Source organism: Rousettus aegyptiacus, unplaced genomic scaffold (assembly GCF_014176215.1).
Source record: "Rousettus aegyptiacus isolate mRouAeg1 unplaced genomic scaffold, mRouAeg1.p scaffold_m13_p_10, whole genome shotgun sequence".
Taxonomy (NCBI): Eukaryota; Metazoa; Chordata; class Mammalia; order Chiroptera; family Pteropodidae; genus Rousettus; species Rousettus aegyptiacus.
The window spans coordinates 73,448,581-73,475,710 of NW_023416285.1; the positions used below are offsets into that span (position 1 = coordinate 73,448,581).

Here is a 27,130-nt window from a genome sequence, read left to right on the forward strand (position 1 = left end):
TTGTGTGGGAAATGTTATATAGAGCAGCAGTCCCCAACCTTTTTGGAACCAGGGACCGGTGCTCCTATGAGAATCTAAGGCTTGATGATCTGAGGCGGAACAGAGGTGATGATGCTAGTGCTGAGGAGTGGCTGCCAATATAGATGAAGCTTCACTCACTCACCTGCCACTTACCTCCTTCTGTTGCAGACCAGTTCCTAACAGGCCACAGACTGGTACCAGTGGTTGGGGCCCCCTGAATAGAGAACAAGGTTTTGTTTGTTTTATTACGAGTTTATTTTAACAACAGCCTATAAAGATGAAAGATGTGTCCATGCCAAATTATTTCTAAGTAGAAGGCATTAAAATATTTTTCCCAATCTGTTCCTAGAATCTGAATATGAAAAGTCAGTCCTCTTTAATTCTTAAACAAGACTGCCATGATAGATGGTGAAAAATATTTAGAAGCTGGAGTTTTAGATTTCCATGTGCGGACTTAATGTAAACTGAGGGAAGCTAAACTATAGAGGTTGTTCATACCCTGTTCTTCCGTAGGTTCATTTATCTAAAGCAGAAGTTGCTAACAAGCTGAATTCAGCCCCAAATTGTTTTTTTTTATAGGTTTTGTTTTAAAATCTCATACAAAGTGTTCTTTTAGTTGCTAGCATTGAATGAATGAATTGAAAAACCAAATTTTGTTTAAAAAGTTCAGATATATGCATTTTCTTTTTTAAAAAAACACATGATTTGGCAACATTGGGTCCTTATTTCTACATGACAACAAAATGACTAGAACTGAGTAGTGGCACCTTCTTAAATGAGTTATGAACTTTTCAGTTTACCACAGTCCGCAGTGACTTCTTTATCATATACCTTCTCTTACTTGATTCAATTTGATTTCGTGGGTATACTTTAAAGGTACATGAATAAGAATTTTTATAGATTTCTACTTTTTTAAAAATTAACACTATAGTCAGTTAATGTTATTTCTGACTGTGTAATCTATATTTATAAAACACAAGGCCATTGATTTTTATGTTTTTTTGTGTTCTGGATAAATTCATTTAATTTTTAAACTCAGTACTGAACTAATACTGTGTCTAAATAGTAATTATAATGGAATATTTTGTTTATTGTCATACAACAGGTGCCATCACCTGTGTTCTTATTTGCTCCTGACTGCAGCTTTAGCCTGTACCAATATTACTTTTCTCATTGTGAACGAAGAAACTGAGATTCAGAGTAGTTTAGGTACTGTCTATATATTAGGGTACTCCTTTTCGAGTCATTGATCTGTGCTAAGCCAATAGCCTAGGAAGTTTTTATGACATGATTTTTCTGTAGTTACATCTCTAAATCATTTAGTTACTGCTTTTCATAGTTGAGAGTCCTAAGTTACAATTTCTTTGATTTTACTCTATACTGGGCCACTGTATGCAATTGTATACACTGTCGCTGCATAGGTCTACTAAGCGCTATTCTCATATGTTTCAGGGGTACCTGGAGTTCTGCTATTAGTAGCCTTGGCTATAGTTATCAGGAAATTTGCCACATTTTACATCGTAGACTTTTTTCATGGCATGCAGAGAGAGAAAGAGAGACTGCTATTTACATCTGTTTGATAAGAGTACCTATTTTACCCACAAAACCCCTATTCCTCAAAGATATTCATAAGCAAGAGACTATATCACATGGTCTTTATTTTACTCTTTTACTCTCTTTTTCCATGAATTGGATTTTTGGTATTGCTTTAGATACTGTATTTGAACACTTAAATTTGAAATTACTTTTAGTTATTCCCTTTATTTCCTAGTAAATATGTGATTTTTAATACTTCCACATATCATATGGTTTCAGAATAACTTAATTTATATTGACATGACATCACTAGTGAAACTAGAACAGAATTTTCATAACATATATTGATTCCTATTAAGAAAATGGGCCCTTATCAAAAAACTAAGTTTTGCATTTTTGTAGTGTTCAGTTCACCTGATCCTTTAGATCCTCTTAAGATTCTTGTTCTTCTTTTAAAATGAGTTTTCCTGAATTATGACATTCTTCTGTGTCTTATTCCCCAGTAAGTAGGGGTTCCTTGATTAAAACTTCACATACCACAAAACTTTAATTGATATGTGTTTATGTTGGTGCTCAAATTATAAGAAAGATTTCCTGTAAAGAAGACTCATTAGGGTGGGAATTATTTGCAGTTTCGCCTTTCACAGAACTCTTTCTAGGTATCTTACAGACTGTTAGAATTGAATGATTATCTTCATATTTCTATAATGTCTGTGTAGATTCCAAACAAGCAGTGAAGTAGGCATAATTTAGCAGTTGGGAGGGTGTGAATTAATAGCAAAGAACCAGATGATCTAACATTAAGTCAGTGCATAATAAAGGTGAGCATATGACATTTTAAAGTTCTCATCCTTTAAGCAGAAATACGAAATTGTAGCAAATGTTCCATTTTATTTTCTGTGACCTGATGAATAAACCATTGGATTTATATATTTTCCCTTTTCCCTTAGAGCAATGATGGAGAAGAGCGATTAGCTGTTGTTAGACTTTTAGCTAAATTGTTTGGTTCTAAAGATTCTGATCTGGCAACACAGAATCGTCCTCTTTGGCAGTGTTTTCTTGGACGGTAAGAGAACATAGAATTCTATGTATTTTATATTTTGGAGGCCAGATGGTCTACTTGATTTAAAATCACACATATCAAAACTTTCATTGATGTGCATTTGTCTCTTTAGTGTCTGTGTTGTTGTCTTTCTTGGAGAAAAAACTGTGGACAAATTTTTATGAAGAACGCTTATTATTTACCCACATAACACTTAATTTTGTATGTGATAAATAATGTCATTAGAATAGACAACATCTAAGAATGTTCAAAGTCTTAAGATTTTTAAATCATGAGACTGAAGACACAACGATCCTCCAATCCATGCCATTTTTCAATCCAGCAGTTTATTGATTTACTGCTGCTTATCTTTTAGGTCTGTAGTTTATTTAATTGTATTATATATGTTTTGAACTAATTTGGTATTATCACATTATTTTGAAATTGAAAATATCATTGCTCTTTACTCAAATAGTTTTTAATGTTCCATCTGAAGAAGTTAGAATTATTATATTCTATCAACTTGACAGTAAGTTTGAAAATAATCTATGAAATTTATTAAATCCCCCCTTGCATTCCCTGTACATATTTCTTTGTTTCAAACTGTGGCTAAAAAGTCAATTTTACTATTAGTATTCTGGAGAATGTTTGAGATTCATCATTGTATAATTTAAACTGGTTCAGAAAATGGGCTCAGAAATTTTCTTAAATTTGATACAATACTCATAATGCTCTTAGGTTAAATATTAAAGTATAACAAATCTGAGAAATCTCAGACACTGACATAATGATATCTTAAATTATTTGCTCAAAACAGGTCATTTTGAAGATCTTAATAGTAATAAACGCTATTTGAGTAATTAAACTTGAATTTATAAGAAATTAGAAAAGAGTGAAGCAACTGTACTTGTCTATACACAGAGAAGTGATCCTGCCCTTGTGATTGAAATCAATATTTATAGCAAAACATTTAAGCAGAAGTGCAAGAGTCTATTTTTTTACCTAGATTATTTTTGAAAACTAAATCAACTGTAAGGGGATTCTTACAGTCATAATTTTACATTCACTGCTATCTCCAACAATGGGTCTCTGATTCATAGAAACAAAGTATTAAGAGTCTTTTTTATTGTATTTTTTCCTTAATTATTTGGCAGTAAGTAGTTTAATACTTATGATTTACTCGATCGTAAATGGCAATGTTTTCATTTTTCTCTACAGCTAGAAAATTAAATCCAAAATGTAAGATTTTATTAAAATATGATTATCTCTGGGTGAAAAAGACCATGGATATTAAAACATTTATTAAATAACTTAAGTTTAATTGGTTGTTTTATGCGATCACTTCAAAAATAAAAATATTTTCTGCTATTTAAAATCACATTATTTATAAATTAATAAATGTTTTTTAAATTGCCCAATAATTTTACATTTGAGAGTTGTTCAGCTTATATGTACAGTTTTGAATTCATATGTGGCATTTCACATTTATCGAATTCTTAAAATACCTTTAAAAGTACGTTTTAATACCGGTTGGTCCCGGCCATATGAAACTTTGTTGTGAGGCAGTATATGACACATGCATTTCATGTACTCATCTTTGAATTCTAAATCTGCCTCATTTATGATTTACTTTCTACCTTGTATCCCCCTAGTATTTTCCTCCTATAAAATATATTCAAGTAGATTTTGTGTTTTTAATATTTATTTTTTATTTGTTTCGTAGCATAATTTTAAGCTCTTAAATTTTTGGCACTACAAAGATGGTAGTTTTGGTTGGGGGCTGTGTTTAGACTGTTTTTTGTTTTAGCATGGTAAATTTTGTTTTCAAAAGTTTTTGTGAAATTATGTATCTTTTTACTTTATCCTTCCTTCAGAACATTAACTTATAATAACACATTTCTAATCAGTAACTTTTTGTTTATAGGCATTTACATAATGTTAGATATACATACATTATTTAAAAATAATTATTTTACCTTAAGTAATCTTTTTATATGTAGATTTAATGACATTCATGTTCCTGTGAGATTAGAAAGTGTGAAATTTGCCAGTCACTGTTTAATGAATCACCCAGATTTAGCAAAGGATCTCACAGGTAAGCCAGTGGTTTATATCACAACTATGAGAGTAATCATGCAAATATATATTTTAGATGTGGCCTTTGACCTTAACTTCAGTTTCTGAATAGGTTTTAACTCTTGCACTATTTTGGGTCTGTGTTGGTTATGGACTAGTAAATGATTTTACATTTATACATTAAAATTACATTTGAAATCGTATTGTAATCCTTTGGAATTTTTTGGAAATCATAGTTTAAGGAAGAAGGCTCTTATGAAACTGGTTTAGGCACAAACCATTATAGCTATCTGATAATTAAATATAGTAATATCTAATAAGTGAAAAAGTGATTATCTTCTGGACTAGATTAGAATTTCTCAGTCTTCACTTGAATGTAGAGCATTTGAACCTACAAATAAACGGCTTCTCTCAAAATGCTGTTCATCAAAAGAAATAACATTTTAAAATTTTTGTTTATATTTTAATTATTTAGGAGTTTTTTATAGGTCATAGAATGTTAATTCTGTATTCTATATTCTATAATGTGCAGATACGTATCAGCAAACTTGCTAGAAGCAGTTTTACTGTTTTTCTTTTGTCTTTTAATTTGTATTATAACTTAAATTCTGATGATTAATCTGATACTACATTGTGATTTGACTTTTCCAGAAGAGTCAATGTAAAAGACATTACTATGCAGTAATAAATAGTATGGTATAGTTTATTTTGTAATTAGGGTATTGCTGCCTCAAAATTAAAATGATTTTAATTCATGCCATATTTTACAAATGTTTCAGTATGGTCAAAACCTTAAAATAGTAATCTGTCTGAACATAACAAATAATATAAATAACATTTATCTTAACGTTTTTTTTCTCTTATTACAGAATATTTGAAAGTTAGATCACATGATCCAGAAGAAGCTATTCGTCATGATGTCATTGTTACCATAATAACAGCTGCCAAAAGAGACCTTGCCTTAGTAAATGATCAGCTACTTGGCTTTGTAAGGGAAAGAACACTGGATAAACGGGTAAACTCTGAGGAGATTTATTCTTTTGTAATTTACTTTGTTTATATTGTTTGCTAAGTGCAGTAGATACTAATTTCTATTATACTTAAAGCTTTTCTATGTGAAAATCAAATTAATAAGAGCTTATAATTTGTTTTTTGTGTATCTTCTAATTATCTTTATAAATGAATAGATTGGATTCTATAGCTTTTCATACCTTAGCCATAGGTTTTTCTTTTAGCTTGTGTTTTTAAAAAGAATAGCTAAATTAAAGTTTTATTACTACCTTTTCACTTACATGATGTGTTTCAAAAGAATAGTGATTGATCATTTATTATACTTATCATTTTCAGAAGTGACTCTTTTATAACTTGGGTGGATCTTTCAGTCATTAAACTAAAAGAATATCATACTTTCTATGATGGTGATGTTTTCATATTGCTACCAGAGCAGGACTGATGGTTGTATATTTACTCTTTTTTTGTGTGATTTCCTCTATGTGGATGCAGTTAAAAATGTGAGTAGATAAGGCAAGCTACTATTAAGAACAGCAATAGCAGTTGCTAAGTAATATGTCATCCTTAAGCGAGAGACAGATATGCGAGGCAGGATGATTAGACATGCTACTTATTAACATTTTGAACATAGCTTGCCTTTGCACTGTGCTATTTTATTGAGGGGAATAGTTGAAAATCTGCTGTCCTCCTGAAACCAGTGTAATTTAGCTATGATTTCAGGGTGAAAGGAGGTATTTCTTGGTTATGAAATAAAGCAAGAGGTATTCTTTAAGTTCTTTTTAAAATAGTCTAGGAGAGAGTTATATAGAGTGGACACTGTAACTTGTTCAACTGTATCAGTAATTATCACTTGGAAGATTTTTTTTCCCCCTTTGCTTTAATTTAAATGAAATGACACTCTCCATAGTGGTTAGTTGGTAACTGGCCCACCCACCACCCACACACAGTGGTTTAAGGTATTAGCATTTATGTTATTTTTTCCTTTTAGAAACATTTCACTCCTACTTCTACCAGTGTTTGTTTACAGTTTCAGAAAGAATGAATAAATGAATCTTCCTGAGACCACATGATATATGTTCATAATAGCACCTAGTGAACATTTTAGGATCTGGATTTTTGTATAGTAAATTAGATTACCTTGGGTTAGGTATAGCCTTTCTGAAATTTGTTTTCTCCTCCATAAACTGTAAGGACAGGACTTAATCTTAGATTTCACTGTTTAAATTCTTTGATTTTATGTAGGAAATGTCAAGGCATCTGTTATGTGTTGTATGGGAACAGTTTCATTCCATCCAGTAAATACCCTATGAGAAAATAATACAAAAGTTTTATAAGGGAGTATTAACTCAAACCAAAGACAGTATACTCTGATTTGTTATTCAGACTACCTTTTTTGGTTATTTTTATCACATCTTACTACCATGGTTCTCTCTGTTTTCAAAGTCTCCTTTTCTGTCCACCCTCCTTCCACTACCTTTCTTTCCTTCAGGTAAATCATCCCTGGAAGTTAGAAATCTCAAAGAGCCCATCACTAACTAGGATATGGCTAGGTAAATCATTTGCCCTTTTCATCTGCAAAGTAAGGTAGTTTATTTAAGATGATCACTAAGGTGCTTTCCAACTTAGTAATTCTAGGATTTTAGTATTAAATTTTCCCCTTGTTCTGAGTTAACATGAAAAAGGATATAATCAGGATAAAACAGTCCAGATGATAAAGCTGTCGTTTAGAGTGAATCACACTCTTTTATCTTTTAATCACTTCTAAAACTTGGTCAAAATTGTTTTAGACAGAATCAAATGAAATTTCTGTAAGATTTACTATTACTTGGCTTTGAAGGAAATAAAAAATTGGCAGATGATTTAGCAAGTATTTACATTGGATAATTTCTAAAGTAGCCTGACTTCTAAGTAGGAACATATTCAAAATTGTTGGTGAAGTAATTGTCTGTTACAAAAATATTGTGCCAGTTTTGTACATGTCTGATTGTGTGACCTAGTAAAAAATTGGCAATTTTTGCTGATTAGTATACTAGCTCATTCAATAAATTTTATATTTTATAGTGGAGAGTAAGGAAAGAAGCTATGATGGGTCTGGCTCAGCTTTATAAGAAATACTGTCTTCATGGTGAAGCAGGAAAGGAAGCTGCAGAGAAAGTCAGCTGGATAAAGGACAAACTTTTGCATATTTATTACCAGAATAGCATCGATGACAAGTGAGTAAAAATGATTGAATGTAAAAGTGCTTTTAATTTTTTTAATATAATTTCCTTCTTAATTTTTGAATTTCTTTATAAGCCTAGAAATCATTTTCTATATATTTATACATACTATGTCAAAATAAGACTCTAGCTAAGATTGTAATAGTGAAATAGACATGGGTTTCAAAGTCAGACTAGAGAACAAGTGTTCATTTCTGCCCCTTGTGCTCTTGCACTACTGACAAATTTCTGTGCACCTCAGTTTTATCTAAAAAGAGTAATAACAAAGCCTTCCTTACAGAATCATCATGTGGATTAAATAAAATAATGACTGTGAAACCCCCTAGCCCTATCTGTGCCTTGCAATAAATACAGCACTATTCAATAAACTGTTAGTTATTATTTTTCCATTTTGCAACGCTGTAAATACCCATAGAGGTATTACTGTGTTGTTGTTATTGAGGCATAACTTACATATAACAATTATATTAGTTTCAAGCATGTAACATAATGATTCTATATTTGTACATATTGTGAAATGATCACCACAGTGAAGTCTAGTATACATCTCTCCCCATACATAATTATAATTATTTTTTTTATGATGAAACCTTATGTCATTTTCATTTTCTGAATGTTACTTATAATTCTGTGTTGTAATGATTTTGGTTTTTGCAAAATAATTTGTAATGTTTTATTGAATTAGACTGACTACTTCGACATCACTGGATCTGTATTTCATTGATTAATGAAGAGCCGTTATATTTTCTTATTGCAGTGATATTGAATAATAAATATAAGCTTATTAGCAAGACTGTGGAAAGAAGAGAGATGAAATGCATACAGGAAAAGCTAACTTTTCAGGAAGTAGTATGAAGGATGATCCCCCTGGTTTTACTAAATGACCATATGGGAAAGGAACTAAACTGTAATCATAAGGAATTAATGTTTTCAGGGTTTCTGTTTTTTTGTTCTTTTTTTTTTATTTGAGAATTAGCTGTTCTTGAGATTATAGCTTTATATATGTAGCATTAAGTAATTTGCTATAGCTCCAGACCAATAAAGGAGAATAGGTGGAATGAACAGTCTACCACCCTGTGTTTAGGAATAACATGTAACCCTAAAATGACAAATATTTTATGCTGACAAGTTACAAAGTAAAGCCACAAATACAACCCTAGTTTTAAAAATAACTGTACTTCCAAGAAGAACAACTGATCACATACTTACCTTTCCATTGCATTTACACACATACAGATTAAAATTGGTACGTTATGCACAAGAGGTTAAAATATGAAATGGCTACTGTTTCTAAAAAGTAGTGGTTAAAATATGAAATGGCTAAAAAGAATAATTGTGTTATTTAGGGTATCTTTTTTTTTTTGGTTTGTTTTATAGACTAGAGAAAACTCTCTAAAGAATAGAATAATTCTGTTATTTGGGGTTTCTTTTTGTTTCATAGACTGTTGGTAGAGAAAATCTTTGCTCAATATCTTGTTCCTCACAACCTGGAAACAGAAGAAAGAATGAAATGCCTGTATTATTTATATGCTAGTTTGGATCCAAATGCTGTCAAGTAAGTTGCTTTTTAAATGATTATTTGGAGTATTTCCTGAATATTTCATAAAATTACTTCCTCTTATCTAATTAATTGTTGATAGGATTGTTACTTCATCTAGTTGAATCAAGAACCTCAGATAAATATTTATAGAGAAAAATTTTATAAGGTCAGGTAAGCAAGAATATTCCTGTATGCATAGGCATATTTGGCAGCTGAGTCAGTAGTACGGTTTCAGGGATTCACAGAAGTTCCTAAGTCAGAATGATCCTTTGTCCACCTGTTGACTGGGGTCTAAATTATACTGGTGGAGCTTTACCATACTAAGCCTAAGTACTGGTTCTTCGTCAGGCGAGCATATCCAGATCATCTCTATGTAGAATGAATATGTGATTGATTATCCAAACTGAGATGTTTTTCACACTGAGAGGAAGCACTGTTAATACTTTTTTTTTGGACAGTTGGCTTAAACTTTAATGTCTCAGGCCATTTAGGACATGTGGACACTCCATTTCAGTAAAGCTTTTAAAAAGTAAATAAGTCTGGAGAGTGGGTCAAGATGGCAAGGTAGGTAAAGGTGGTTTTGTCTCGTCCTGTGGCCGCATTAAAATTACAACTAAATCAACTTAGAGAACCACCTGAAGTCTAGCTGAACATACGACAGGATTTAGAGAACCAGTAGGAGGGGCAGAAATGAAAATTGGGCTGGCCCCTCATATATGTGTGGTAGTTCAGCATCGGGAAGGATATCTGCTGTAGAGGTCACTTTGAAGGAGTGAGGGGCCCCAGCTTAGGGTTCCAGCACCAGGGAGAGGAGTAAAAATCAATAGGGAATCCGACCACCTGGGAGAGATGGAAGGAACCTCGAAATCCAGATATCCCCTTAAAGGGCTTGGCACAGACTCATTCATTTAAAGACACTCACCCTGGAGTCCTATGGAGGGTCACCAGCTCTGGAAGGTGCAGGAGACATGGGGAAAGACTGAGTTGTGTGGCTTTGGGACAAGGGCTGTAGAGGGACAGCCGCTGTTGTCCCTTTATCAGGTTCTCTTCAAGCGTTATCTTACCTATGTTGAACTCTCCTCCCATGCAGCCAATTCCGAATCTGCATTGGCTTGATGAGATTAGCTTGATCCACCCCGTGACTCCCTGAGAATCTGCCCCACCCAACTGACAAATTGCCCAATAACCAGACCCATTCTATGCTCTCAGCAGGGGGAACTTTGGACTGCAATCGACAGGCCTCAGCTCAAGCACCTTGGGAGAAAATTTTAGTAGCAGGGAACCTGCACTGACCCAAGTAATTATTAAACAAATCTCAGGGGTCTATAGGCCCAAGATTCACAGGAGCTGGCCTCAGTGTGGTCTGTGATTTTTGCGAGTAGCCACAAACTCAGCACTGGCAACAAATCTGAATCTGCTTGACCAGGTGAAATCTGCTCACTTTACCCATGTGACTCCCTGGGTCTTTGTCTCACCCAATTCTTGTAACCACCCAAAGGCTCTTTCAGCTGCTAGCAGGCAACCTCAAGCTTTTGGGGTACCTGGACATTTAGCTAAGCTGCCCCAGGCCCGGTACTGGTGACATAGGGCCTCATTTCTCAGTATGGTCTCTCCCCCACTTGCCTCCAGGTTCAGTACAGGCAGTGGCCACCCTTGGATCGCTTTGTAGCTCCTACCAGGTAGCCCTGGACAGTCATAGGCAACAGCTGACTTTGGCCTGCATGGGAGCCCTTCCCAAGGGGCTGTAGAACCAACATACCTGGAGGCTGGTGTCAGACCACAACAGAGCACCATCTGATTAGTCCCATGAGTGGCACACCCAAAGAGTGGTCTCATCAGGTACAAGGAACCTGCTGGGGCAACTCCCATTTTGTGGGGTCAGCCCCCACACAGCAGCTCATATCCTGTGGGTGTGGCCATACTTCACAGCCAGTCAGCACAAGTCAGTCCCATCTGCTGATATGCTAACAGCAATCAAGGCTTAACTACAATAGGAAAGTACACACAACTTAAACAAGGGACACTCCTGGAGCTCTTGGCACAGGTCATCATGGAGATAGTGCTACTGGATCACACAGGGCACCCTACTACTTAAGGCCACTTGGCCAAGACTGAGAGACATAACATATCTACCTAATACATAGAAAAGGACAGAAAGGCAACTAAAATGAGAAAGCAAATATGTTACAAATGAAACAACAGGAGAAAACTCTGGAAAAAGAACTAAATGAAATGGAGGCAAGCAATCTACCAGACATCGTTTATAAGGATGCTCAATGAACATAGGGGAAGAATAGATCTCAGAGAATTTTTCAACAGATAGTTAGCTTAAAAAAGGACAAAGACAGAGAATGTTAAAAGCAGCAAGCAAAAAGCAGTTACCCACAAGGGTACTCCCATAATAATGTCAGCTAATTCTCAACAGAAACTTTGCAGGCCAGAAGGAATTGGCACAAAATATTCAAAGCGATGAAAAGTAAGGACCTACAACCAAGACTGTTTTACCCAGCAAGGCTATCATTTAAAATTGAAGAGATCAAGAGCTTCCAAGACAAAAAACTAAGAGTTCATCACCACTAAACCAGTGTTTCAAGAAATGTTAAAGGGCCTTCTTTAAGAAAAAGAAGAGAAAAAATAGAACATAAATATGAATTATAAAATGGCAATAACTACGTACATATCAGTAATCAATTTAAATGCAAATAGGTTAAATGTTCCAATCAAAAGACATAAGGTAACTGGATGGATAAGTTATATACCAACAAATTGAACAGTCTGGGAGAAGTGTACACATTCTTAGAAACATACAATCTCCCAAGAAAAATCTGAACTGACAGATTACCACTAACGAAACCAAATCGGTAATTTAAAAAAGTTCTAGACCAGATGGCATCAGAGATAAATTTTAGCTAACATTTAGAAAAGAATTAACACCTAAACTCAAACTATTCCAAAATATTCAAGAGAGAAGGCTCCCAAACTCATTTTACAAGGCCACCATTACCCCGATTCCAAAACCAGACAAAGATGTTACAAAAAGAACGAAAATTACAGACCAGTATCCTTGATGATCATAGATGCAAAAATCCTCAACAAAATGTTAGCAAAACAAATTTAGCGATACATTAAAAAAATCATACACCGTGATCACCTGGGATTTATTCCTCATATGCAAGGTTGGTTTAATATCTACCAGTCAATGTACTACATCAAATAAAATAAAGGATAAAGAATCATATGATCATACCAATAGATGCAGAAAAATGATTTGACAAAATTCAGCATCTATTTATGATAAAATCTGTCAGAAAAGTGGGGATAGAGGGAACATAATAAAGCCCATATGTGACAAACCTGCAGCTAACATCACATTCAACGGAGAAAAGCTAAAAGCATTTTTCCTTAAGATCAGAAACAAAACAAGGGCATCCACTTTTGTTTTCAACATAGTACTGGAAGTCCTAGCTACAGCATTCAGAGAAATAAAAGGCATCCAGATTGGAAAGGAAGAAGTAAAACTGTCGTTATTTGCAGGTGACATTTCATATAGAGACAACCCTAAAGATACCTAAAGATACCACCAAAAAACTGTTAGAACTGATCAATGAATTTAGTAGAGTAGCAGAATACTTGGTTGCATTTTTATACATCAATATTGAACTATATCAGAGAAATTTAGAAAAGTTCTATTTACAGTTGCATTAAAAACAATAGAATACTTAGGGATAAATTTAACCATGGAGGTAAAAGATCTGTACTCAGGTTTTATAAGTCATTGAAAAAAGAAATTGAAGAACATGCAAATAAATGCAAGCATATAACAGGCTCATAGGTAGGCATAATCAACATTGTTAAAACGGCCATACTACCCAAAGCAATCTATAGATTCAAATGCAATCCGTATCAAAATGTGAATAGCATTTTTCAAAGATCTAGAACCAATACTCCAAAACTGTACATGGGACCATAAAGATCCCAAATAGCCACAGCAATCTTGAGAAAGAAGAAGAACGTTGGAGGTAGCATACTACAGTATATCAAACTACTATAAGACTGTAATAATCAAAACACCGTGGTACTGGCATAAAAACAGACACACAAGATCTGTGGAACAGAATAGAGAGCCCAGAAATAAACCCACGCTTATATGGTCAATTCTGTGACAGAGGAGGCAAGAATACACAATGGGGTAAAGGCTGTCTTTTCAATAAATGGTGTTAGAAAACTGGATGGATACATGCGACAATGAAAGTGGGCCACCTTCTTAGACCATATTTAAGAATAAACTCAAAATGGATTAAAGACTTCAACATAAGTCTTAAAACCATAAAATTCCCAGAAGGAAACATAAGCAGCAGACTTTCTGATATTGCTCTTAGTAATATTTTTTTCTAGTATATTACCTTGGGCACAGAAACAAAGGAAAAATAAGTGGGACTACATCTATACTATGCAACAAAATTAGTAAAGTTGACTGATTTACCAGTTTTGTTGGATTGTGTACTTTTTTCATATTTATAACTTTATTTACAGAGCTCTCAACGAAATGTGGAAGTGTCAGAACATGCTTAGAAGTCATGTCCGAGAACTATTGGATTTGCACAAGCAGCCTGCAGTAGGTTCATGATTTGTTTAAATTCATAATTTGTCATTGTTCGATTTTTCTGTAGATATATATAATGAAGCAATCACGAACTATCTCAAGTCTTTTACTTTACAATTGTCCATTAAATATAATTGCTATAGTTATCCAAGTTAAATTTCCATTTCAAATGAAATCTAATTTTCCAGCATGAGGAAAGAAAAGGTGTTTTCTGGTTTATCAAGTATTTAGACACTAAGATTTGATATATAGTTTTATCAGTTTTCAAATAATTAGAATTAAATCTCAAGATAAAATTAGATGTCATATATTTTTTTTAACTACATAATTTTTGGCCCTTCCATGGAGAGATATTTGATAGCAAATCAGATATCAATCCTATAACTATGACAAAGTCAAAATAACCAAGAGATTTTGCCCAGCATTTTCTAGAAAGTGAGGGAAGGAATCTTGAAAGCTCTCTTAATATATACTTCTAAATATATTTGCTGCAATACATGTCTGAACCAGAGAACCATAGATTGAGACCTCCCAAGGGACACTAAAGCAAGGATTGGCAAACTTTTATTGGTAAATGACCAGTTAGTAAAAATTTAGGCTTTGTCAGCCATACAGTCTGGTGAACTGCTCAACTCTGCCTTTGTAGTGCAAAAACAGTCATAGATAATATGTAAATGAATGGGCATTATTGTGTTCCAGCTAACTTAACAAAAACAGGTGGTCTCTGGAACGATAGTTTACTAACTTCTTATTCCAAATTTCTCGAGTTTCATACAGATTTAATAATAAAGTCATACTTTATTGTGATGGAGGAAAGAAGTACCTTTTGGAAAAGAGATGATTTTCTGAGGTTTGCTAATAGGCCACAAAATAGCTAATAGAACTCTATTCAGGAAGAAAAATTTTTTATTCACATTTTTAGTTAATTTTTTTTTTTTTTTTTTTTTTTTGGTGTATGGCTTCACAGTAACTTTGATATAGTTGTTTTAATTGTCTTCTGTTCAATCTTCTGGCAAGTTAATTTTCCTATGAAAGTTTCGTACTGTTTAAAAAATTTTAAATACCTTTCCTGCTGACATTTCCTTTCCTTCTATTTTTTTTAATTTAATAGTTGTTGCTACTCTATAATTTTTTTAAACCAACTTAGGGTGTAGATATGGTAATTCATTTTATAGTGGGTAGATTGTGATTTTTTTAACTTAAAAAAGTTAATACTTGTGATTTTTTTAACTTAAAAAAGTTAATACTAAGCATAGATTTTCTTATGGAAATTTGTTAGCACATGTAATTTCTTTTGTTTTTGTTTTCAATTTCAGTCAGAGGCTAACTGTTCTGCCATGTTTGGAAAACTGATGACCATAGCAAGTGAGTATGTTCATTCACTCTGTGCATACATATAATAAACATCAGAACAGAAAAATAATTTACCCAGTGGGACTATCAATTTAATACTTAGAGAAATAACTTTCCTTATCATTTTATTTCTAAGTACCAGTTAGGCTAATTGTATTTTTGATGGTTCAGCATTATTTTTAAGACAGCTTCCTTGTAGTTAGTAGAGTAGCTTTCTTTTGTAATACTGATTCTCTTTTAATTTTATAGAGAATTTGCCTGACCCTGGGAAAGCACAAGATTTTGTGAAGAAATTTAATCAGGTTCTAGGTGATGATGAGAAACTGCGTTCTCAGTTGGAGTTATTAATCAGCCCAACCTGTTCATGCAAACAGGCAGATATTTGTGTGGTTAGTAAATTATACTTTTACATTTGTTCTTCTAACTTTGCTAATGGAAATGTCTATTTCATTAAAAACTGCTTTACAGAGATGATTTGATTCATATGAATTTACCAATATTGTGAGCTCTGAATTATTTAATAGTATATCTGTGGTCAACTTTAGTTCTCTACTTACCACTCTTCAGACAAATTCCAGAAAAAAACACTAGGTAGCCAAGCCAGGGACATTGGACCTAGGAATCGAGCAAGATAAAATGCTTTGTATTTAGTTGACATGTGTTAAGTAAATAAGAATTTTCTAAATGCTTGTGTGTGCATGCATTTTCTTCTCCCATGTATAAGCATTGAAATAATTCTTGTCAATAAATCAGCAGTAGTTACATTGCAGTATATATGCATTTATACATAAGGTAATTCCTATTTAGGCTTTCGTTTTCATTCTAAGACTATTTTATAAAAACTAGTATCACTGAAAATATCAGAGGAAAAAAATCCAAAGAAAATTCATTTATTCAGCATTTTATGAGACAGTTCTGTGTTTGAATTTCATCTACATCACTTACTAGCAATGTGATCTTTAGTAAGTTCCTCAGTATTTCTGAGTCTTTTTTTCGAATCTATAAATTAACAACTTCATAGGGTTATGGGAAGATTTTATGTGTATATATTCTAATAACATGGCCCTGCACTGCCTTTTAGGATTTAAATAAATTGAACTTCTATGGTATTGCACATATATGGCAAACACTTGAGATCAGGCTTGCATAAATAAAAGAAAATTTCAGCTGTTTATGTCTGGCTTTGTTCTGGAAATAATTAAGATGGATAATTATTTAAATATGTGATAAGGGTTTAAGACTCTTATAGATGTCTATACAAAATTGTCCATGAAGTAGGTATTTTTAATTCAGTCTATAGATACAGGGTCTCCAAGTGGATCTAAAAAGACCAATAATTAGAAAGAGAGGGGAAGCCAGTATAAGGGAGAGAACAGTGGCCTCTTCTATTGGGCCTAGGGATGTGGATGTGCCAAGTTCTCAGACAACCTCAGTCTTTGCACTTCTCAGCAAGGTGGTTTGCTGAGAATATTTAAAGGTTTCATTTACTTCTTTGGCACTGAGAATTCTTGTTCCAAAATATTGTGTCCTGCAGGTCATCTCTTAATGTAATTGAATCATAAAATGAAATAGCTTGAAATACCGTAAAAATATTTGGTTTACGTGAATTTAACCATATCGTGAGCTCTGAATTACCTATGAGTAATTCATTTATAGATAAGGACATTGGATTTTAAGGAAGTGAAGTTTCTCATCCAGTGTTTCACATCTGGTTATAGTGGCTGAGCTCAGGTGAAGTCTAGATCTCATAGATCCAAGGTAATGTTCTTTATATACATTCCATCATTGTTTGCAAGAAGAACCAGTATAACCTGTCATGCTCAAGAAACATGCACCTTGAGAAAGAATAATCATGGGGTATTTTTGTTCTGAGAGAAAATAGGAATTGAGCTTGAGGAAAAATATGGCAGTAACATGACTCTTTACTATTTGCCAGACCAGAAATCTCTTACGCGTTTTCAAATCCAAAAAGTATATGCAGAACAGATGTTTGTAACTAGAATATCTCAAAATGAATACTACAGTTAATCAGGGCTACCGATTTTAGGAACCAGATAAGTAGGGATAAGGTCTGTACTTGGACTAGAAAGAGCATTGTATTAATACCTTTTGGGAGGGGAGGTTACTCTGAGGATTTTTAAGTAATAGGCCACAAAAAAGCTAATAGAACTATATTCCATAAGAAAAATTTCTACTCTTTTTTCAGTTAATTTTCTTTGGTGAATGCTTTCACAGCAACTTCTCTTCTAGCTCTTACATTAGCATTGTGTATTTTGACGTTATTTATCTGTATTTTCTCCTGTATAAAGTAGGACTTATAATGCCCTTTAAACACTCAAGAAAACAACCACTGTTAGAATAGTTTTTTCCATTTTCTAGCATATTTTTATCATTTTGTTGTCTCTAAGGTCTACTGATATTAGTTATCCACATTCCTTTTTCCCTGATAGTTTTATTCTGAAGTAAAAAGAAAAGAATAAAGAAGAAATTCTGTCATTCTCTGTAGCTTTTATTCTATCCTTGCAATTCCTTTCTCTGTCTCTCTACTAATGTATATTTATCACCACCTCTTTTTTTTCTAAATGACATTACCTCTCACTTCTCAAAAGGTGAACATTACTCAGTAACAGAGTTAATAGAAATGGAAATCTAATGTTTTTCTCCCCTTTTGCCCCAGTTCCATTCCTGACAATTTTCTGCAAAACCATTTTGAGCAAAGAATAACAATAGACATATATTGTGGATTAATACATAAATCCACTATGATATATTGAGAGAGGGTGAGCAGTGGTATTGAAATATGCACTAGAAGATTTGTTTTCCCTTTGGACTTCAGATTTTGAGTTTCCACACCTTGGTTCTAGAGAAGGATCACATATTTGTTAAAGTTTCAGCTATGCCGTAGCATTTTCCTATGACCATGGTTACCAAATGTTAAGATTTTCTAGGAAGCTTGTTAATTCAGTATTTGCAATAGTCTTAGGTTTGAATTTCAGCTATACCATTTACTGCCAGTGTGACCTTCAGGAAATTGTTCAGTAATTGTTCAATATATGTTCAGAGCATCATTCTCTTCATCTGTGAATATTAGCAATCTCATAAGATTGTTAAAAGAATAAGTTGAAATTTACCTACAGCCTAATACAGTCCCCCCCCCCCCACACACACACCCCCCGCACTGCCCTGTAAGCTGTAAATAAATAGTTAACTCTTATGGTATACATAGCAAACTAGGAATTCTTAAGGATAGGTCTGGAAAGTGATCATTTGTCTTTATCTTTTAACAAAGTCTCAGTAATTTCAATATGAGTAGTTCATGGACCACACTTTAAGAAACCCTTTCCTACAGAATTGTCCAGATGTGCATTGTCCAAATTTTATTTTGTCCTTTAAGCCTATACCATTATAATTTACTGCATAATTTAGTAAATTGTATTATCTTGATCTCTGACCAGGGTTGCAGTGTAGGTAACAGAGACAGGCAAATATATCTTTGGGAAAAAACCATGTTGTAAGTATTCTGGTAGAATCATGTGCTTTGGTAACACAAAGCAACAATACCCAGCCCACGCATGGGTGGCAATAGGAATCACTTGTTCCAGAATAAAAGATTCATGAGTTGAATCTTCAAGGATGAGAAGAAATTAAACTGCTGTGTCAAGAATGACTGCTCTATATCTTGCTTGAGTGAATGGATGTCAGAGGAAATGCTTCAAGAAGATAACGGAGTGTGTTTTCTCAGCAGTTTGGTTTAGAAGTCTGAGATTCAGGCTTTGTTGGTACATACTAGCACAGTATTATCTCTTGGAGGAGGTAAAGAAGAAAAGAATGAAAAGAGACATGATGCTAACTTTAAGTAACAATAATGGAATGCTTCCTTTTTTCTTTTAATTTAACCTCTCATTTAATGAGAATGATACACAGGTGTGTTGTGATTTATAGTAAGAAATACATATTTAGTCCTCTACTCTTTCTGACACAGAGCTCCTAAAACCCGTAGAATTTCCTAAGTATTGAAAGCAACAAAGGTATCTTTTGTTATGTTAAGGAGGTGACTTTTAGAACTCACATAAAGAAGCAGGTTTGTTACCAGTGGAGACAATCATGTGATTGGAGGGTTGGGGAACTTCTTCTCTTTGACCTCTGGGGAGTGGGAGAGGCTGAAGATTTTATTCAATCACCAATGGCCAGTGGTTTAATCAAATCACACCTATGTGGTTGAGCCTCCATAAAACCCCCAAAGGACAGGATTCAGAGAGTTTCTAGGTTGGTGAACATATGGAGATTTGGGGAGAATGGCAAACTCATAGAGGGCATGGAAGCTCTGTAACCTTTCCCCATACCTTGTCCTATGTATCTCTCCATCTGGCTGTTCCTGAATGATACCCTTTTATAATAAATCTGTGACCTAGTAAGTAAAATCTTTCTCTGAGTTCTGAGCTGCTCTAGCAAATTAATCAAACCCAAGGAAAGGTGGAGGTCTTGAGAGCATTTACAACCTGGGTTTGTGACTAGCATCTGAAGTCGGGGTAAGGGGGAGTCCCACAGACTGAACCCTTAATCTGTGGGATCTGATCCAGGTAGAGTGTCAAAATTGAGTTCATTTGTAGGACACGCTGCTGATTTCCAGAGAATTGCTTGTTGGTGGGGAGAACTCATCTCATATTGGAGTTAGGTCCAGGAACCCAAAAGAAGGTCACTGTAACATGAAAGTTAAGCTTTTGGAAATCACTTCTTGTGAGAAATTGCTTTATCTAGTTTACTGATTACAGATGCAAAAAAAAATTTATATTAACTCCCTTTAGGAGTCAATTTGATTAGCTAGGAAAACAGAGTATACAAGGGGGAATGCTGTGTACATGAAAGAATACTATTTTTAATGAATATATATTTTTAAGCTCTTTTTAAAATTTTTATAATGGTAGGATTGATAAGCCTGTTGAGAATAGGAGCTATTTCTTTATTGTTTGATATTCCTTAAGAGTGCTAAGTATACTAAGAAAAAAAATGTAACTAGTAAATACTTATCAGTAGTAGTAGTAGTTTCTGTCTGTGCGGATAGGTACCTTTTTCTCAAATGTGTAAAGAAAACTGCTACAAACTAATTTGGCTTGCTGCTTATCACCGGTATCACTTAATATTATCACACACAAAATATTTTTAAATAATTGTTTTGAAAATTACCTAAATATTACATACATATAATATTGTTAAAAGGATTATTTAAATGTAAAATTGGTAGGCATACCAAAACATCAGGTTTTAAAAACTGTCTCTAGTAATGTTTTCATATATATTTTTTATATATATGTGCATATATATATGTATGTATATAGTGCCGTTACTGTGTTTAAGTAATTAAATTCATTTTCCCTTAAGCATTTCCTTTTTCAGATTTTTTCTACACTTATATGTAATGTCATAACTATCTCCTAATGCCTATTATCCCCATTTTTTAGTATTTTTTAGTATATATTTTGGTTAGCAATTTTCTAATAGCCTTATTTGTTGTTAGACATTTATTGGTTTTATCTGATTTTACTGACTTTCTTAGGTTAAAGCAATTAAATTTTATACTAGGAGAAAATGTCCCCTTTCAGGGAGACCTGCACAAAATAAGTCTGATTTTAAAAGATAGTACAGTATTTAAACATAGCTTTAAAATGTATACCTGTGGCTTAGGGCAAAGTATATAATGACTAAGCACTGACTTAAGTTTTTTTCAAATGCTGAAATTTTGTTCAGTTAATTACAGCCTGCAAAATATATCAGCATCTCCTAATAAGTTTTCTTTAGAATCTAAGTCCTTTGAACTCTAATAACAAATATAGATGGCATCTAATTTAATATGACCTTTGTAATTAAAATTTGTGCGAAGATATCACTGAAACTACAAAAATAAAACTTTTTTCCTTTCTCCTTTGTCCCCCTGAACATATATCACTAAAATGTTCTTTTTTATTTAAAAAAGCTTATAGAGTGACTATTATTTCTTATTGCTTTATAGTTTGGGAAGCACTTTTATTATCTTCTCAGCTAAAATTTATATTTACTCATCAGAGATATTCCATTAAAAGCCCTGTTTTTAAAGAAAACATTGTCCTTGGAGCAATCAGCCCCTTTCATTATTAAGTCCTTATATTTTTAGAAACTTCCAGCAATAATGTCTTTTCTTTGTAGGAACTGTTTGATGTAATGCCACCATCTTCAAACTCAGCTATGCTTCTTCCAAAACTGAAAAACTTTAGAATATTTATACATTTATGAATCTCTCCATATTTAAACACACACACACACACACACACACACAAATTAACTGAAATAAAACAGCATTCTGTCAAATTGTGAAATAATCCAATTAAACGTACTAATGAAAGTATATATTTTGTTGAATTTTTTTCAAAAGTAGAGCATTAAAAAACTTAATTACTAAACAGTAATTTCATGGGAGAAATATGAGACAAACAGTATAAGTCACACCAGTTATCCCCTTTCTGTTCTCCACAGTCCAGATTTCACAGTGATTACCTAATGAGTATATATTTTTAGTCAGGGTGTAAGCAGAAGTAGTTGTTATTACTTGTGCTGGTTTTGAATCTTTAAACACGTTTGACACCTACAATCGTTTTTATTTTGAAAAACATGAAAGTGAATCATACTTACGGTAAAACGCTTTCCTTTTTGTAGAGAGAAATAGCTCGGAAACTTGCAAATCCTAAGCAACCAACAAATCCTTTTCTTGAGATGGTCAAATTTCTGCTGGAAAGAATTGCACCTGTGCACATTGATTCAGAAGCCATAAGGTAAGCTAGGAAGTATATTCACTCAAAAGTAAAATATAATCTGAAACTACAGTCTTGGAAGTTTAAATTCTGGGTCTCTAAGGAAAATTAAAAAGATTTCCTTTGTACCTTTTTAATGACAGAAGCATGCATTATTTAAGTTGAAATAAGGGCCTGCTTGTTTTGCAGGGGTTTTTTTAGCTTCAGTGCTTTTTATTTTTTAACAGTTAATAATGTTTCTTTTTAGCCTGTAGTATAAAACATAGAACATAAGAGCAGAGAAGAAAAATTTTAATCTGAAAGTTGTCAATCAACCTTTAGTTTTCTTAACCATTTTAACGATCACATAATATTCTTCAGTTTGTATTATGTCACTGTTCACTTGAGGTATGTGAAAACAGAATAGTATTTTGAAAAGAGCATAAGATTGCCTTTAGACTAATCTGATTTCAAAACCTATTTCTACTACTTTACAGCTTTGTTGTAACCTTCTGAGAATACTTTTCCAATGCACTAATCACTTTTCCAGTAAGTATTAAATAGTACTTACTGCTTCTCTTTCCAAACAGCTTTGGATTCGTTCTAGCTATTAGTTTATTTGACTTTATGTGAATCACTGCACTGATGTAGTGAAATGCCAATTGTCATTACTATGCTAGGGCTGCCATAACAAAATACCATAGACTAAGTGACTTAAACAACAGAATCTTGCTTTTCACAGTTCTGTAGGCTAGAAGTCCAAGATCAAATTATCAGCACATTTGATGTCTTCTGAAGCTTTTTTCCTTAGTTTGGAGATAGCTATTTCTTCATATGGTCCTACATGTCTATGTCCTGTCTTCTTGTCATATGAAGACAATAGTCATAGTGGTTTATGGTGCACCCATTTGACCTCATTTTACCTAATCTCTGTAAAGACCTTATTTTCAAATACAATTACATTTGAGGTACTAGAGTTTAGGACTTCAACATATGGATTTGGGGGTATGCAATTCAAACTAAAATAGAGATGTTTGTACTTTTTTTCTTTCTGACTATGATTTCCTTATCTTAAATTTTCTTATTTGCAAATAAGAAAACTTAGATTTTGAGAGAGTAAATGGTTTGTTCACATCTGGGAAATGGGAAAAATCATAACTTAAACCTAAATTTATTATTTTTGTGTCAATGTTCTTCACTCTTTACCATTTGATGTCTCGGGGTAAGTCTAAGATATAGTATATATAGGCAGTCCTACCTTTGTATGTTGACTTTGAAAGTGACTTAATGGCATCAGGAAACCTTTGCTGTTTGTCTCTATGAGGCCTCATAGGGTTTCATTACTTCAGTAAATTAGAATAAGCTAATGTTTGAACTCTAGTCTTAAAAGACTAAAAACTCAGGTTTTTTAGTAGCTTTCAAGTATTTGTGCTCAGAGAAATCAACTGTGGTTAGGATTTCTAAGACTTATTTTATGCAAAATTTCAATTTATAAATTTTAATGAGAACTATATATATTGTAATATTCCTTTCATATAACCAAATCTTTAAGGAATACTAAATTGCAAATAGAAGGTTGGTCTAGTCATTTAACATACATTTAATGGAGCAATTGCTAAAGTATTTGGGTAACTGCAGATGGATTTGTTTAGGGCAGGGGTCTCTAACCCCCTGACGGAGGACCAGTGCCAGTCTGGCCTGTTAGGAACTGGGATACACAACAGGAGGTGAGTGGCGGGCGAGTAAGCAAAGCTTCATCTTTATTTGCATCCACTCCCCTGTGCTAGCATCACTGCCTCAACTCCACCTCAGGTCATCAGGCATTAGATTCTCATAGGCACACTTGTCCCTGGTGCCAAAAAGTTTGGGGACCTTTTTGCTGGTTTAGAGAAATAGATGGTACATAAAATGCGTAGAGAAAGATTAGTAGGAATTATGGAGAGTAGCCAGTTAAAGATTGCAGGGGAAGAACAGTTCAAGCCACTAGCCCTGTGTCCTTGGGTAGATAATTTAAGCTACTCTGAACTTAAATTTCTTCATCTTTAAAATAAGGGCAATAATCATTACTACTCACTGGAGTTGGTAAGAGGCTTAAATAACGCATGGCTATGTAAAACATTTAGCACAATGCCTCACACATAGTAAGTGCTTAATTAATATTAGTAGCTATTCTAGGAAGGAAAAATGACAGACAAAAGAATAAAAGCAAAGGGAATCAAGAGTATTTAGAAAATTGCATGTGCTGCAACCATAACGAAGGATTTTGGATGAAAGGATTGTGGATAGTAGAAAGTCATCCTAAATGTATCTTTTCTTTTTTTTTTCTCCTAGACTTGTATCTATACAGATACACATATATATGCTACAGTTAGTTTTTGGCCTGTACATAATGATTAAAAATGAAGTAGTGATTATAATAATGGCTGAAACCTGGGGAAAAGGGTAAATTTTAAGAAGAAAAAGGTTGAGGAGTGACTCCTGAGGAAAATTAATAATTAAGAGGCTGGCAGAAGATAAGGAATTCTTAAGTTAAAAAAAATTTTTAAGGAGACATATTCAAAAGTAGAAAATCAGGAAAGAGTGATACCATAGATGCCAAAGAAAGACTAAAAGGTAGAGAGGGTCGGATGCTACCCAGAAATAAAATAGGTACTAAAAAACATCCATTGGATTTAGAAAAAGGAAAAACATCACAAAGGCCAGAATAGTTTCTTTGGGGTAGCAAAGGCAAATCCAGATTTCCATGGATTAAGAAGGGCATGGGATATTCCTTCTCAACATCCAGATCATGGTATACAGAAAAAAGTGATAATATTTCAGCAGAGAAGATAAGGCAACTTTTAGGTCTGAGAAAATCAAAGGGATAAATACCTCGTTATACTTTTAAACTCTGCTTTAGGAGATAATTTGGGAAGTAGGGATGGCCATGTAGACAGTTTAGCTATAAAAAAGTTAAAGGAGAAAAATTAGATAATAGAAAAATAGTAACTTGAAGAAAGAAGGCTCTATTGTTGTTTTTAACAAAGAAATTTTGAATATTTAAATATCTTTGAAAAGTGCTAATAGAAAATAAGAGGTTGAAGATGGGGCATTGCACTCTATTTCCAGGATAGACCCTAAGACTGTGTACTTAATAGGTAGTCAATAAATACTTAGGACTCCTAGGAGTAGTCAGATACATTTATAAATTTTATTCAAACATATTTATAATCTTGTTAAATTCATGCATCATTTTATAAGAATTCCTCCTAACAGAAAGCTTAGTTCAGAATATTTTTCTCATATTGGAAATAACTTTTAAAATATATATATAATGTCAGAGCTAAAACTTCTAGAACAAAAACTAGGGTAGGTAAGATTTCTTAAGATGGGACAAACAATGAAAGAAAATTAAATACCATTTTCCTTCTTGCAAGATGCCATTAAGGAAAAGAAAGTCAAGCCACAGACTGGGAGAAAATATTGGCAAAGCATATATCTGATAAAGGACTATATCCAGAATATAAAAAGAACTCTTACTGCTTAATAAGACAAATGACCCAATTTAAAAATGAGCAAAAGATTTGAACACTTTGCCAAATAAGATATACAAATAGTGAATAAGCATAAGAAAAGACCATCAACATTATTATTCATTAGGGAAATGCAAATTCAAATTACAATGAGAATTAACCACTATACACCCACTAGAATGGCTAAAATTAAAGACACTAACCAAGTATTGATGAGGATGTAGACAACCAAACCAAGTGTTGGTGATATGGAAAGCAGTTTGTTGTAATATTAAATGTACATATAATGCAGGAATACCATACAATGCAGGAATCCTAATACTATTTATCTGTCTATAAGAAAACATATATTTCTATAAAGACTTAAGTACTTGTAGCAGCTTTATTTATATCTTTAGAAATACCCTGAAGTCTGTCAGTTAGTATGGATAAACATACTGTGGTATAGCCATACAATGGAATACTTCTCAGCAATAGAAAGGAACAAGCTACTGATGCAACCAACAATATGGAGAAATGTCAAAGGTATTTTGTTACATAAAAGATGTCAGACACAATATATATGAAATTCTAGAAACAGAAATAGTGACAGAAACCAGATCAGTGATTGCCAAATTGGGAAAAGGGATTGACCACAGAAGGGGCATAAGGCAATTTTTTTGTGGCTATAATCTAAAGGACAGATGAGTTGCCAAAGATGTGGAAAAATTAGAACACTCATATTGCTGTTGGGAAGGTAAAATGGTGTAGCTGCTTTGAACAGCAGTTTGGAAATTCCTCAAGTTAAACATAGAGTTACCATATGACCCAACAATTTCACTCTTAAATATATGTCCAAGAGAAGTAAAAATACATCTATAGAAAATTCGTATGTGAGTGTTTATACCAACATTATCTTAATAGCCAAAAAGTGGTAATAACCCAATGTCACAAAGAGATGAACGAATAAATTGTCTTATATGCATACACTAGAACATTTCTCAGAATTAAAATGAAGTACTGATACAAGTGGTTTAAATTTCAACATCTGTACATCTTACATATATTTCATACTTTAAAAAATTCATATTAATATTACTGGAAAAAAAATGACGTAGATGATAGAGGCTCTGTTCATCCCTCTGGCGACCAAATTAAAGTTTTAACAGAAACAAGGAGCAACAGCAAGGAAAAAATTGTCTGGGATCTTGATGAACAAGCCATACAACTAGGGAGGAATCGGAGATATCACCCAGCAACAGCAAAAGGTAGGACAGGGCAAGGACACGAGGTTGTCTGATTTTGAGTGGCAGAGTGAGACGGAGGCTGCAGCAGCAGCAGACACCTCATAGAGGGACTTCATCTTTGAGCAGATTTTGCGGTGACAGACCTGCTTATTCTGAGCACCACTGTCGATTAGGCTGTGCGCAGGGTGCACCATGGAGACTTACAGAGAGACTGTCCAAGTGAGGGCCAA

The 27,130-nt window shown here is 33.5% G+C and overlaps 1 protein-coding gene across 3 annotated transcripts in view; it reads left to right on the plus strand.

Annotated features, from left to right (window-relative positions):
- The window catches only part of PDS5A (PDS5 cohesin associated factor A), a 109,831-nt gene that overhangs the window by 46,394 nt on the left and 36,307 nt on the right, over positions 1-27,130 (plus strand). For all 3 annotated transcript variants that reach the window (XM_016119948.2, XM_036228028.1, XM_036228027.1), the window contains exons 9-17: positions 2,508-2,623; positions 4,600-4,694; positions 5,545-5,690; positions 7,748-7,899; positions 9,347-9,460; positions 13,979-14,060; positions 15,365-15,413; positions 15,651-15,790; positions 22,089-22,204. In XM_016119948.2, the coding sequence (XP_015975434.1) occupies positions 2,508-2,623; positions 4,600-4,694; positions 5,545-5,690; positions 7,748-7,899; positions 9,347-9,460; positions 13,979-14,060; positions 15,365-15,413; positions 15,651-15,790; positions 22,089-22,204 (1,010 nt within the window). The remainder of the gene's footprint in view (positions 1-2,507; positions 2,624-4,599; positions 4,695-5,544; positions 5,691-7,747; positions 7,900-9,346; positions 9,461-13,978; positions 14,061-15,364; positions 15,414-15,650; positions 15,791-22,088; positions 22,205-27,130) is intronic.